Raw genomic sequence first — 15,000 nt, 5'->3', positions numbered from 1 at the left:
TACTAACCCACAAAGTCATATGCTGTTGAGTGTGTGTGTGTGTGTGTAGTCAAACTTTGGGAGAGATCAAGTTCCGGATCTATTTTAAAACGGGGGCCACATTTTTCATTAATGTTTTACGTAGTGTTTTTGGTACGGAAAGACTTTCAAACTTCGTATACTTATCTATTTTGTGTTATAGAACAGAAAAATATTTTTGTATTCGAATTTATTTCATGTAAAAAATTGTCTTATTTCGATAATTTCAACCAATCACTGACAAGTATTCAGTTGTTTACATTTACTCCTTTGGCTGATTAAGCGATGTAAAGCGTATTTAATCTCCATACCTTCGTTTTATTTGCTTTTTTCATTTTAAATTTGCTTTAACCCTAACCCTAACCCTAACCCTAACCCTAAGGTTAGGGTTAGGGTTAGGGTTAATTGTTTCAGAATCGTTTGTTTATGTAGTCGGCACTTAATGTATATCGGCTGAATGGACGTCAGTGATTGGTTGAAATTACAGAAATACGACAACTTTAACATGGAATAACTTATGGATTTCTTTTTTTTTTAAGAAGACTAAGAGAAAAAGATGTTTTATGTGACACATTCTACCAGTGTTCCAAGTTTCAAAGTGTTTCGTTAATGAAAAATGTGGCCCCCGTTTTAAAAAAGATCCCAAGTTCCTTATATTTATAATGGTTATTAAGGTGTTGGGAATTTTTTTTTCTTAGATGTTGGTATTTATAAAAATCAACACCAATTAAGAACAGTGAACACTCCCATTTTGATTAACTTGACATTTCAGTTTATTTTTTATTATCATCTCTAGCTATTTTTCTCACTAAAATGTAATTATTAACAGACAGTGTATGATTTTGTTTTATAGTGATGCCTGAGGTGGATGGAACAAGATGAATTCACTCCGTAAAGACATCCAGAATGAGTTTCCTGAAGCTAAAGTTGTAGACATTATTAGCAAGACTTTTGGTGAGATTTGTTTTATTATTATATAAGTATTACACATTTGTCTCTCAGATCAGTTGGCTAAATAGACACATAACACAGTTGGAGGTTACTTCATTTTTTCAACAATGTAACAGAAGTATTTTTTAGAACAACGATCTTTAGGATGAAATATTGCATGTAAAACCTGGTGGATAGTTTATTTAGCAAGAGATGCAATGATGATTAAAAGTAGGTTTGATAGGAATGAAGACTGGTATAGCAAATCTACTTTTTGTGGTACCATAGGCATGACGGTGTGATTAAGAAACTTGCTTCCCAATCATGTGAACTTGGGTTGAGTCCTACTGCATGGTACCTTAGCAAGTGTCTTCAACTATAGCCCTGGGCCAACCAAAGCCTTAAGAACGGATTTTGTACATGAAAACCTAAAGAAGCCCATCATATACATATATATATGTGTGTGTATGTGTATATATATATATATATATATATATATATATATATATATATATATATATATATGTATATATGTATGTATGTATGTATGTATGTATGTATGCATATATGTATAGGATCTTTGGGATAAATTTGATGATTTTTATGCCTCCTTTCTTCAGGAAAAGCTTGATGTATTGGTGAACAGTCAATGGCATTGGAGAGCTTAAAGATTAAAGTTGTAGTTGAGAAAAAGTTACCTGACATAGAGGACTGGAAGCCATCTGAAAATTGGAAAAGAGTTCCCTGTATTATGATGATTTGTGCCAGATATCAAAATGCTGATATCATGACTACTACTTAATGCTTCGTGAACATTGTGGAGGTTGTAAGAGGTGATCCCTGTATCATGAAAACAAAGTTCCTCCAAACTGTAATGGTCTATGGGTGTCTCTTTTGATGGTGATGGGATGCCACCCCACAACCCTAAACAGGGCCTTAGACTTAATTCAGATGGCCATGTAAAGCTACAGGAGATTGTAGTCAATCCCTGGTTGGAGAGGACTGCTGCCAGAAGGCTCCTTGCCAGAAGGCTCCTTGCCAGAAGGCTCCTTGCCAGGCCTCTGCAAAGGGTCAGAAGTGATGCCTATTAACGCCTCTGTTATTTTTTCTTTCACCTCTTCCACATCTAAAAATTCCATAGCATTACCAGTGATGGCCTTCGAAAAAAAAGTCCTGATCAACTCCAATTGTTCTTTCAGTTCAGAACATGCATTCAGTCATAACTGCTTTTGATCTTCTGTGAGCAAGCGAGGCACACATTTTGCTGCACCTCTTTTTCATTCACAATTCCTCACTCAAAATTCGTTGGCAGGCACTCTAGGACACACAAGTCATATCAACAAGTTTGTCAATTGTTCAGTGATGGTCCTCCAAGATCAGTTCATGAATTTTCATGATGTTTTCATTCATTCGGGAGGTTGACAGTTGCCCTGAACGAGGTCGGTCTTCAAGCAACAACTGACCATTCCTAAAGTGTGAAAACCACTCATAACCTTGTGTTTCGTTCATGGCAGTATCTTTGTAAGTTGTTTGAAGCATGACAATTGTTTCAGCAACCATTTTCTTCAATAGAAAACAGAATTTCATGGAAGCACACTGCTCCTTTGTTTCAGCCATCACAAAAATTGACAAACAGAGGAGAAGCACTGCAAAACAAAGATGCACTATATGGCTGTACATGATGCTGCTGGTCAGCAGACTGATGCCTGAGGGTCGCATCAAGTGGCTTCTAGTAAAGGAAGCCTTAATGACAATGGTCTTGTCCCACAGAGAACCTTTCCAGTTACTTTTGGGTACCCTCTCGTATTGTCCATATATCAATGTATGTATATATACATATATATATCATTGTCATCGTCGTCGTCGTTTAATGTCTGCTTTCCATGCTGGCATGGGTTGGACAGTTGACTGAGGGATGGCAAGTCAGAAGGCTGCACCAGGCTCCAATCCAATCTGGCAAAGTTTCAGGATGACCTTCCTAATGCCAACCACTCCGAGAGAGTAGTGGGTGCTTTTTTTACGTGCCACTGGCATGGGAGCCAGTCAGGTGGCATTGACAACAATCATGTTCGAATGGTGCTTTTCACATGCCACCGGCACGTGACCAGTCAGGCAGCGGTTATTCATAACTAAGTTCTTTTGTCACCAAAATAACAAAATTATTTTATATTTAAACTAAAATTGTCATGGACTTTACAATGTAAGTTTTTTTTTTGGGGGTGGGGGTTGTATTTTTAACTTTACTGGAAGCAAGATTTCATAATTTATAGGTTTTTCAAAATTCTGTTGCCTAATGTTATAGTGTAGGAAATATTTTTGCATTCAACGCTTGCAAACATCTCTAATTGAACCCATCTCATATATTAGGTGCCTTTGAAGTTTCTGTCAATGGTCAGTTTATTCACTCTCGACTTGAGTCTGGTTCTAATGCTGTCCATGAACAGGTAAATATTTTCCATTTCATTTAACCTTTAATTATTCCTTATTTCAAATGTGCATTTCCCTTCGATTTTTTATATATAAAAAATGAAAAAAAATAACTCATGATATTTATCTTTGCATTTGTTTCTATAAATTTATTTGCACATTTGACCCTTTAGCATTTAATCCAACCATATCCAACCCAAATATTCTACCTGTTTTATATTCAAACTGGCCAGATCTGCCATGTCACACCTACCCTACAATGTCATTCCAAGAATAAACAATTACATTATCAAAATCTCAAAGCTACAAGATAGTGCATAATTTATTCAAAATAGTGTGAATAGTTAATTACTACATTTGAGTAATATGAAGTAATATGAGTAATATGAGCACTAAAGGATTAAATAAAAAGAACTTAGATGTAGATACTAAACAGAGATATTTTATTTTGAAGACATTGTCACAGTATTTAACCCTTTTTCACTGTGAAATTAAATATCATAGTTGTTCCAGTACTACTATACAGCACTCTGTCAGTTATTACAATGAGTGTGCCAGTTGATCCAATCAAAGGAACAGCCTGCTTGTGAAATTAGCATGCAAGTAGCTGAGCACTCCACAAACATATTTACCCTTAACATAGGTCTCAGGGAAATTCAACATGACACAGAATGTAACAAGGCTGGCCCTTTGAATTACAGGTACAACAACTCATCAGGTAGTCAAAGGCAGTGAACAGGCTTTAAATGGTATACTACAAGGTGTATACCCAAGTTTAAAATCGTGTGTGTGTGTGTATTGATGTTTCTTTTTATGTTCAGTTATAATAAAAACAATTTTACATTAATCTGATGCATGTCCGTCATTTATTCACCACAGAGAAAGTTCACTGTAAGGAATGTTCACTGTAAGGAATGTTCACTGTAAGGAATGTTCACTATAAGGAATGTTCACTGTAAGGAGTGTTCACTGATTTCCCATATTGATCTCCATTACTTTCATTTTTTTCTTTCAATAAAATAGTTTTTAACTATTAATGGTGAGATGCTATGGATATATTTTTCTTGGTAAACTTTCCTTGTAGTGAACTATCCTCACAGTGAACTTCATTCACGGTGAATTGATGGTAGTAAACTCTCCTGCAACGAATTGATGGCAGTGAACTTATCTTTAATCAATCTGATGGGTTACTCAATACTTTTGTAGAGTACAAATTTATTATTCTTATACAAAAATGTTGTTGACAGTGACTTAAAACTTTCAGCCAGCTAAGCCATTGTCAGACTGTGGTGCAGTCTTGCTTTTATGAAGTCTCTGTTGAGTTGAAATCATCTTTGGTTATGTGGGTTTGAGTGGGGTGGTAATTAGGCTTTTGTAATTGGTTGTTATGGGAGGGGTGTCTTGGAAAAATTTTGATTGATTAAATTTGGGGTATGTTATTGTTTAGAATGTATTCATGCATGTAGAACTTTGTAAACAGTAGAGTTCATTTGGTGTTTGTTTATAGACTCAACAGAGACTAACTGCAGTCTAACTATGGCCTAACTGACCAAATCTTTGAAGTCACTATCAACAGCATTCTTATATAAGAATAATAAATATAGATAGATAGATAGATAAATAGATAGATAGATAGATAGATACATACATACATACATACATACATACATGCATGCATACATACATGCATGCATACATACATACACACACATACATACACACACACACAAACATACATACATGCATGCATACATACATGCACGCATACATACATACACACACATACATACACACAAACATACATACATACATACATACATGCATGCATGCATACATGCACGCATACATACATACATACACACACACATACATACACACACACACAAACGTACATACATACATATGTTTGTCTTTGTGTGTTTGTTTGTCCCACCAGCTTTTGACAATCATTGTTTGTTTGTTTATTTCCCTGTAACTTGGCAGTTTGGCAAAAGTGATCAACAGAATAAGTACCACGCTTTAAAAATAAGTACTGGGGTTAATTCATTCACCTTAAAGGACTTATTCTTTGTAAGCCTAGTACTTATTCTATCAGTTTCTTTTGCCAAACCGCTAAGTTACAGGGATGGAAACACACTAATATCAGTTGTCAAACGATGGTGGGATACAAACACAGACACAAAGACACACACACACACACATACATATATACGAATTTATTATAAATTTTTAGAGTATTATCTATTTATTTACTTTTTCTTTTCAGATTTTATGTATATTGCGTGATGCCAAAGCAGGTAAACCAATCCCTGTCATTTCAAAAGATGAATAGGTCTGCTGAACTCTATAAAGCTAATATATCTACAAGAAAATGCTGCAGTTATGTTACACCTTAAACTCCCTGCAATTTCATTTGATGCTTCCTTTATAATTTAATACATATTAAAGCCCTTGACTATCATACTTTTCTGTATCTTCATGACGCAGACATATAGCTATGATATGGACTGGCTTACATCCCAGTATCATGATCTACATCGTACAACCTGTCTTGTTATAGTGAAGATATTTATCCAGTACGTATTGCTACCCTTACATGTTATCCTTCTCAATATGTGTCCAGTCAACAACAAAAACACACTTCATTGTTTACCTTGTTTAGTGATGAGATGTCTTGTGATGTTTGAATTGCAGTGTATGTTGTAAGTGGCATCTAAATGTACTGGTTAATGTTGGGTAGCCTGTTGTGGTAGCAGTGATGTGTGTGTGTGTATATGTATGTATATATATATATATATATATATATATATATATATATATATATATATATATATATATATATAGCTAGCTAGAGGCGATGGCCTCTTGGAGCTAATCAATGGCAGCATTCGTCCTATTTTTTGGGACTGCCATGTTGGCTTGGCGATAACTATTAATATCCAGTACTGCTGCCGTAGTCTCCTTTAGAGAGACTTAGAAATGTTAATATTTCTATTTTTGAAAACCAGTGGACGTATTCCACTGAATTTAGGTAAATAATCCTTCGTACAGACGATCAGTAGCAACGCCTGCTGGATTTGGCTGCTCTACATTGACAAGGGACAATACCCCGAAACTAATCTGTAGATGCCAGACCAGCAAGGGGAAGCTGGTGACCTCCCCTGTTTGAAGGTTATAATGGACACAGGTTCATGTGTCACATAGCTAGCTAGAGGTCATGGCCTCTTGGAGCTAATCAACGGCAGCATTCGTCCTATTTTTTGGCTTGGCGATAACTATTAATATCCAGTACCGCTGCCGTAGTCTCCTTTAGAGACACTTAGAAATATTAATATTTATATATATATATATATATATGTATATGTGTATATATATATATATATATATATATATATATATATATGTATGTATGTATGTATGTATGTATATGTGTGTGTGTGTGTTGGATGGCCATTCTTAATTCCATGTGAATGCAAGTATATCTACAGGAGTGTCTGTATAAATAGATACATATCGGATACTGGAAGCATCTATTCACTGCATTGTTCATATAGCTCCTTACGGCTGCTCTGCATACAATTATATTGAGAAGCAAAATGTAATACAACTGAGTGATTATAACAATTATTGTCTGCCTTCATGATGAGGTGCTAATTCACTTTACACCTGTGAACTTTTCTTTTCATCTCAGTTTCTTGTTTCCTATTTTCTATCCCTGTTCCCCCTCTACTCTTTTCACTCACCTACTTTCTGCCCCTTTTTTCCATTTCCTTCTTCCTTCTACACACTTCGGTCACTCACTTTTTGTCCTATCCCGACTTTGCTCTATTCACTTCAATCACCCAGTTTCTCTATTTTCTCTCTTTCTATATCTTTGTCCTCTTTTTTTTTTCCTTCACCCCTTTTCTTTGCTCCACCAGTTTTTAAAAGTTTCTCCTTCCCCACTCTCTGTTCGATGCTTCTTTCTTTTTACTTACCCATTTTCACTGATACTCCTCCTCCTCCTCTTACTCTTTTCCGACTCCCTCCCCCCTTTATCCATGATATTCTCCCTTCCATATTTCCTATTCCCACCCCTCCTCACAAATCTACACCTCTCTTCTCAGCTGTGTTATCTATTTTCTATTTATTCCTCTTTCCTCTCATTAGACTACTCAGCTCTAATATTCTTCTAACTCATCACAAATAAGCTTTTTAACCAGCCACAGAAAGTTTTATAGTCAAGGGTGAATTCAAAATCATTCAATGCCTTACTTTTGAAAATTCTATATGTAACAATCATGAAACTGAAAATGTTTATATTGACTTTTAAAAAATTTTCCTTTTGGCTTTCTTACTGGTTATTTTTGGTTATGAAAATTCTGGTTTAAACATGTATCGACCAGAATTGGATAAATTGTGTGGAATAACCAGTGAAAAACTCAACAGAAAATTATTTATTTGAAAATTAAATTTTAAAAAAACATTATATTGTGTCTGGTCATTATTTCTTTTATTTCTTTAAACAATTTCTTGTTTGAAACTTTGCATTATCATAAAATACATTCATTTATCATTGTTGACATGAGTAAGATACATTTGTAAATTTAGATATTTCTATCTGTAGAATACCAGAGCCATGGAATTGGAAAGTTTGCTTTGCAAAGAGTCACAGAGTCCATGACCCAGTTTTTATTCCCAGTTACAGCCATTTTTAGTATTTTGGTTCCAGTACTTTCCTTTTAGTATTGGTTGTCACAACTCTAATTTTTTTTTTTTTTTTCTAAATTTCTTAGCTGCTTGTCTGACTTGAAAAGTTTGAAATGAGAGACATTTGTGTGTATTCCTAGGTACAGTAATGTTACAGTAATGTTAATACTTTCCAAATCAATATGATTTAACTAATTGGAATATTTTTCACTGAAGAGGTTTAATAACATATAAATATGCTCATTGTATTCACTAGTTAACTTTAGAAAGCAAATCCTCTTCAGTTATCACTGTATACACCATTCACAAATAGGGCTCTCTCTGACCCACACACTATCGATTCTGGTGCATCTTCACTCTTCCAGTTTTACATAAACAGCTTACTATAACCTTTAATAATACTCACTCCTTTGCTAATCTTCTTACTCTTCACTCCCTTCTAACCTTCTACACAGGTAATCCATATCCAGCCTATATATGTGAGATCAAGCCTGTGTTGCTTCCATGAGCAGTGATCTCAAAGATATTTTTCAGTCAATTTATGGCAATCTTGTTTCATTCAACAGTACAAAGATGCTCATGTTGATTAATCTTATCCTCCACCCTTTCTAGACTTGGACAACATACAATCAGGAGTAACTTATTCAATAAATCAAATGCTATCAGGCTAACTCTCACTGCTTCTGATGATCTTTCTTGGTTGTCCCAGTACAGCAAAATCTCTGTCTTAAAGACTAGCTTTCCTTTTCAGTGATAGAATATAGTTCCATCTCTGAGCACCTATTTATTCTCTACAAAATTCAAATATGACCTACAATATAATACTGTTCCAACATCTGAGACACTGCAGCAGTTGCTATAAGCTCAAATATCCTAACTTCATCCAAAAGAAAGCTATTCAACATACTATTATCTCTGGCTCTCAGACACACTGTCTTATCATTGTACTTCTTCCACCACTGTTACAATGATCTCTTCTCATCTGAGGTAGCTCATTGCATGTCACTTCCACATGTATGCACACATGCATTACTATTTGCAGTCCTTTTTTTTACCTATTACAAACATCAAGTGTACTAATCTCACAAATCTGTATGGCCATGAGCTTTACTACTACTTCTTCAATAAGCCATTAAAAAAAGTACACAGATAGGAAAAGAAAAGAGCAATATCTGTTATGCAGATGATGCAGTCCTCACAGCAAGGTCAGTGAAATATTTAGAAATATTTGTTACTACTGTTAATGAAAACAAAACAAAGACAATGATAAATGTCAAAGTATCACCAATTTAAAGCATGAAACTTAGTAGAGCAATCTTGAAACAAGTTGACAGCTTTAACCTTTCTGTTACCATATCTCTGTTAAATATGCTGCTTTTGTTTCAATATTAATTTGAAAATAATACAGAATTTAGTAAAACAATTTTGTCATTATTAAGCTCTTGTTTGGACACAAATTGATATGAAATTCTGATGAAAGGTTTTTAGATAATTTTAAAACAATTTGGAGAAGGAGGCTGTACCAAAGAGTTGAAGATTTGGAAATCATCATTACATCAGACAGGAAAAACATCAAAAAAATTGTGTAAAGGATTGGGCTGGCCAAGGTTGTTTTTTGTGAGATCTCATATATTGTCAAATAAATATCTATCAATAAGACTGAGGAAAAAAGTCCTAAGAGCATATGTAGAACTCATCCTTATATAAACAAACAAGTGCAAAAACTTAGCAATGTTACAGAGTTATGGCTTCTCATAGCTATCCTATATAGATAGTGTTAACAAATACTGAAGATCATAGATGAACAAAAATCTTTTTAACATGATGCATCAGTTCAAGTTCATTGAACATGATATTAGAAGACAAAGCCTTGAACAGAGAAAAGAGGTCTGTGATCACCAACACCTGTAAGTATGGCACATGAAGAAGACTAGTAACAGTTACCATATGTTCTAACAGATAAGTTGATATAATATACAGTGTAAACAGTCAAACATTATCATCTTTCCAAATCCTGCTGCATTTCACATCGGAATTTTTGTCCTTGAAAGTCATAAGTCAACTTGCTTTTTTTGGTTGTAAGTTTTGGCTAGAAAAATTTGACTTGTATGGTTGAAAATATAGTAAGTGTCACAGTGTTATTGATAAGCTTGTAGCAAACATTCATGATTTAATTCTCATTGTTGTTTAATACCAGTTTAGCCCTGATTGAGTAAAGGGATACAAAGCATGACTATCTTGTCTTTTTTCTCCAGAAATTGTGAATTTTATTATTCAGTGTGTCATCATCATCAACCTCATCATTTAATATCCATTGTCCATGTTGGCATAGGTTGGATGATTTGACCATGCTGCCATGCTGCACACTCTCCAGTCTGATTTGGTATGATTTTCTACGGCTGGATGCCCTTCCAAATGCCAACCACTCTGAGAGTGTAACGGGTGTGTTTACATGCCACCGGCATAGGTACCATTTGCGTGACACTGGGGTGCTTTTATGTGCCACCAGCATCGGTGCCAATTTTCATGACACCAGTATCTGCCATGACTGTGATTTTGCTCAGCTTCATGGGGTCTTCTTCTCAAGCATGACATAATGCCAAAGGTCTCGGTTATTGCCTCCATGAGGCCCAACACTCAAAAGGAACTCAGCCACTTTGCCTCCGTGAGACCCAATGCTCAAATGGTGTTCTTTACATGCCACCAGCACAGGTGCACTTGGCTTGACAGGTCCTATCAAACACAGGACATCGCCAAAGGTCTTAGTCATTAGTCTTTGCCTCTGTGAGGCTCAAAGTTCAAAGATCATGCTTCACCACCTCATCCAATGTCTTCCTGGGTCTACCTCTACCACAGGTTCCCTTCATAGTTAGAGACCAGCACTTCTTTACACAGCTGTCCTCATCCATATGCATCACATGACCATACCAGCACAGTTATCTCTCTTGCACACCACATCTGATGCCTCTTATGCCTAGCTTTTCTCTCAAGATGCTTACACTCTGTTGAACATGCACACTGACATTACACACGCAGCAGAGCATACTAGCTTCATTTCTTTCAAGCTTATGCATATCCTCAGCTGCCACAGCATATGTTACACTGCCATGCAGCATAGCTGTTCGCACACAGGCATCAAACAATCTGCCTTTCACTCTGAGAGAGAGGCCCTTTGTTGCCAGCAAGGGTGGGAGCTCTCTGAACTTCGCCCATCCTAATTTTATTCTCACAGCTATACTCTCAGAGCATCCACCTCCACTACTAACTTGGTCACTTAGATAACGGAAGCTATCTACTATCTCTAGCTTGCCTCCCTGGCAGTTGATGGAGTCTTATTTTCAGCAATTATTGTACCTGTGCATCTTCCGCATACAAAAGTTAGTTTCCCTGTTGACTTCCCCTGATATTGCTGCACCTTTCATGTCCCAAGCTTACACTGGGTGCATCTTATGGAGTTTCTATCTACACTTTTTCGACAGATTGAGCAGAATCATCTACCTGAAGGGATTTGTGATTTGTCTGCCTTCCTACTTACTAAGACTTTGGTTTTTGCTAGGTTACTCCCTTTGATTCGAGACCTTGCTCCCGTACCTGGAACTTCTTCTTTAGTTCAGGTAGTGATTCAGCTATAAGAGCAAGGTCATCAGCATAGAGGAGCAGCCTGTTTTGAATTCCTCTGCTATTGCCAGGAGGACTATGATTAACAAGAGAGGGATGAGCACCAATCCTTGGTGAACCCCTATTTGTGCCCTGAATTCTTCACTATACTCATTGCCAACCCTCACCTTACTGGTAGCATCCCTGTACATAGCTTGTACAGCTCTCACCAACCACTCATCTATCCCTAGTTTCCATATGCTTTTAAAAGTTATTTGTTTGTTATTTCTAGCATGTCAAACAAACAAGGCATGTGGCTTAGTAGTTAGGGTGTTAGACTCATGATGGTAAGATTGTAGTTTCAATTTCTGGACTGGGTGACACATTGTATTCTTGAGCAAAACACCTCATTTCGTGTTGCTCCAGTGCACTCAGCTGCTGAAAATGATTAATCCTAAGATGGACTGGTTTCCTGTCCAGGTGAGGAATATATATGCCATGAAACCAGTCTTATGAATCAGTCCAACTCTAGAAGGTAACTTTACTTTAACACTGGTTATCAAGCAGTAGTGAGGGTCAAACAGTGACACAAAGACATGTGCATGCACACACACACACCACACATATGGGCTTCTTTCAGTTTCAATCTAAAATATTTTTTTGTATAGTAAAAGTATAACCAATTTATTGCAGATAAATTTTAACAACAAAATCCTATATAGACTTCCAAGAGTTAGATGAACCCCTGTTGAGATCTACTGGATTAAACCCTTCAAGGTGGTGCCTCAGGATGGCTGTATTCCAATAACTGAAATAAGCTAAAGATAAAAGAGACACCTAGTGATTTGGCCTTTTTAATGATTGACACCAAGTGGCTGGAAATAGTATATTGCTAGCAATATACATAGAAATACAGAGCCAAAACAGGCGCTGAAATTGCTAAAGGCCAGTAGGCTTATTAGAATATAAGTAGAGCAACAGAAACAGTATTAATACCCAAAAGAGATCATTTGCCACTGGCGATAGCTATGCTGTGCTTTTATGCACCAAATAACCATGAGAGCTTTCTTTCTTAGTAAATATTGCAATATTTGTGTGTTCTAAATAGATTGTCTTTTTGGATCAGGTTGCAGGGAATTTTCTTTTTTTATTTTGTATCTTAGGTAACAAAAGGATGTTTGTTGTCATGTTGAGCCTCTTAGTAACTGAAATAAACTGAACCATGTTCCTATAGCGCTCCTTAATAGTTTTGCAAAAGACAATCCTGTCAAGATAGGTGTGAAATCTTTTGACACCATTACAGATAATTACACTACTACAGCTTTTTGTAAAAAAAAACTAACAGTATTAGTCACATCAAAGGCTAACATTAAGATCTGGAATAAGAATTTATCAGTTTGAAATGCAATCTATCATGCATTATAATTGTGGAATGGAATTTCATGGTATGCTGCATTCAGATCCAGTTTGCTGTAGAATTTATTTTAGGAAATAGAATGTAGGAGATCCTTAGCATTAGAAAGTAGACTGGCTCAAAGAAAGCAGTGATGATTTATTGTTTGTAAATAGTTGATAACAAGATGCTGTTTGTCACTGTTATTCCCTGCTGGTTTCACTATGGAGAGACTGAGAACTCAATAATACTGTAATCAAAAGGATGTTACAAGTGGAGAAAAGTAGCATGATTTAGTAGCAGTTGGATTCAAACTTCTGTGAAAGTAATGTTTCAGCTTAGTCAAAGCCTAGTCTAAAGATAACTGCTAGTTCTTACAATAATTTGAGAGATCAAAATTTTTTTTCTCGTGATCAAATATGCTTGCTTCATGCTCTTGCTTGATGAGCTTGGGGTAATCCCAGCTTAGTGGTCTCAGAGATGCTATCATGCACAGAGCCAACCAAGTCCACCAGTGCTCTACATTGCTGGTGGTCTTATGCCAGCCCCTCTACATCCTCCAAGGTGATGTTGAGCCTCTGAAGATCTTTCCCAAACACATCCAGTCATCTGGTGCAGAGCTTGCCATGAGGCCTCTTCCTGTCCACAGCTGCTGTGTTGAATTAGAGTAAAGCCCTGGCAGGATAATCTAACAGGAGACAGAGGACATGTCCATACCAGCACATGCAATGGATAACTATGAGGTGGGAGGTTGTGGGCTGATGCATGCACACAGGCAGTTCTTTATTGGAAATGTAATGGCACCATCTGATGTTCTCAATGGTTCTCAGGGTTCTGCTATCAAAGCCACTAATCCTCTTTGCCAGGGTCTTCAAGAGGGGCCATGTTTCTACTCCATAGAGGAGTGTTTCTGCTCCACAGAGCAGTGGCACCAAAGGGGCTTCCATAGAGAGTACATGACACAGTGGCCAGACTACATGTGGTTGACCTCCAGACTTAGGTCTCCATTGCTGGTGACTGTGGAGCCCAGGTAGATGGAGCTCACAAACTCCACAGCATCAGTGCCAATAGAGAAGGAGGAGGATCCAGGACATTTCCAACATCAGCTTCGATTTCAAGAAAATGACTATCATCACTGTCTATGCCCCTGTAGACATTGCAGAGAACACAGTCAAGGACAACTACTATGACCATCTCCAACTGGTTTTAGGACAAATTCCACCCCACAACAACACGATCATCCTGACAGATGTCAATGCAACCATCTTCTCTTCCACCAGACTCCTTTCAACTAATTGAATACGGATTGGAGTAATAATTGAAAAATATGACGAACTAAACCATAACATATTTGATTGAGAGTCTTACAAGAACTTTGTAAAATCAACGGAATTAAAGTATTTTCTGGGTCTGAAGAAGAAAGCTAATCCCCATGCCAAATACAGTTGTATGTTTTTGATGTTAAGTGTAACAACTTCTACAAATAGAAACATGAAAACTGCACACCCATCCTATCCATGCTAATATTGAATAATTGATGCATAATATGAAAATTAAAAGTAAAATAAAAAGTCATAAAACTATACGATTCAGAAGAAAAAAAAACACAGACACATTACAGTAATTTAATTTTTAAATTTAATCTCCATATAATTCATTTTTCAGTCAAGTTTCTTACTGGTTACTCCTCAGAATTTATCCAACACTAGTCGAAAAGGTTTAAACCAGCATTTTCATAGCCAGAAATAACTAGTAAGAAAGCTAAATGAAAAGTTTTAAAACAAAACAGTGAACAAGATTTTTAGATTAACAACTGTTACACAGAATTTTCTGAGTAAAAATATAAAATTTAGAATATAGTCTTGACTATCATTTTTTCGTCCCTTGGTAAATAAAAGAAAAATCTAGAAAAAAAAACAGTGAGTCAGATAGCAGAAACATAAGAA

The 15,000-nt window shown here is 36.3% G+C and overlaps 2 protein-coding genes across 2 annotated transcripts in view; one reads left to right on the top strand and one right to left on the bottom strand.

Annotated features, from left to right (window-relative positions):
- Window positions 1–7,843, top strand: part of LOC106877869 (migration and invasion enhancer 1-like) — an 11,160-nt gene extending 3,317 nt beyond the window's left edge. The window contains exons 2-4 of the mRNA XM_089365905.1: window positions 872–972; window positions 3,316–3,392; window positions 5,642–7,843. Of these exons, the coding sequence (XP_089222031.1) occupies window positions 897–972; window positions 3,316–3,392; window positions 5,642–5,707 (219 nt within the window). The 5' untranslated portion in view covers window positions 872–896 and the 3' untranslated portion in view covers window positions 5,708–7,843. The remainder of the gene's footprint in view (window positions 1–871; window positions 973–3,315; window positions 3,393–5,641) is intronic.
- Window positions 7,844–14,674: 6,831 nt separating this feature from the next.
- The window catches only part of LOC106877867 (uncharacterized), an 11,191-nt gene continuing 10,865 nt past the window's right edge, over window positions 14,675–15,000 (bottom strand). The window contains exon 5 of the mRNA XM_089365915.1: window positions 14,675–15,000. This exon is cut by the window's right edge and continues 2,767 nt beyond it. The gene's annotated coding sequence lies outside the window, so the exon portion shown is untranslated.

This window comes from Octopus bimaculoides, chromosome 18, assembly GCF_046866305.1.
Source record: "Octopus bimaculoides isolate indiv1 chromosome 18, ASM4686630v1, whole genome shotgun sequence".
NCBI classification, from domain to species: domain Eukaryota; kingdom Metazoa; phylum Mollusca; class Cephalopoda; order Octopoda; family Octopodidae; genus Octopus; species Octopus bimaculoides.
This window is presented reverse-complemented; position numbering and strand designations above follow the sequence as displayed.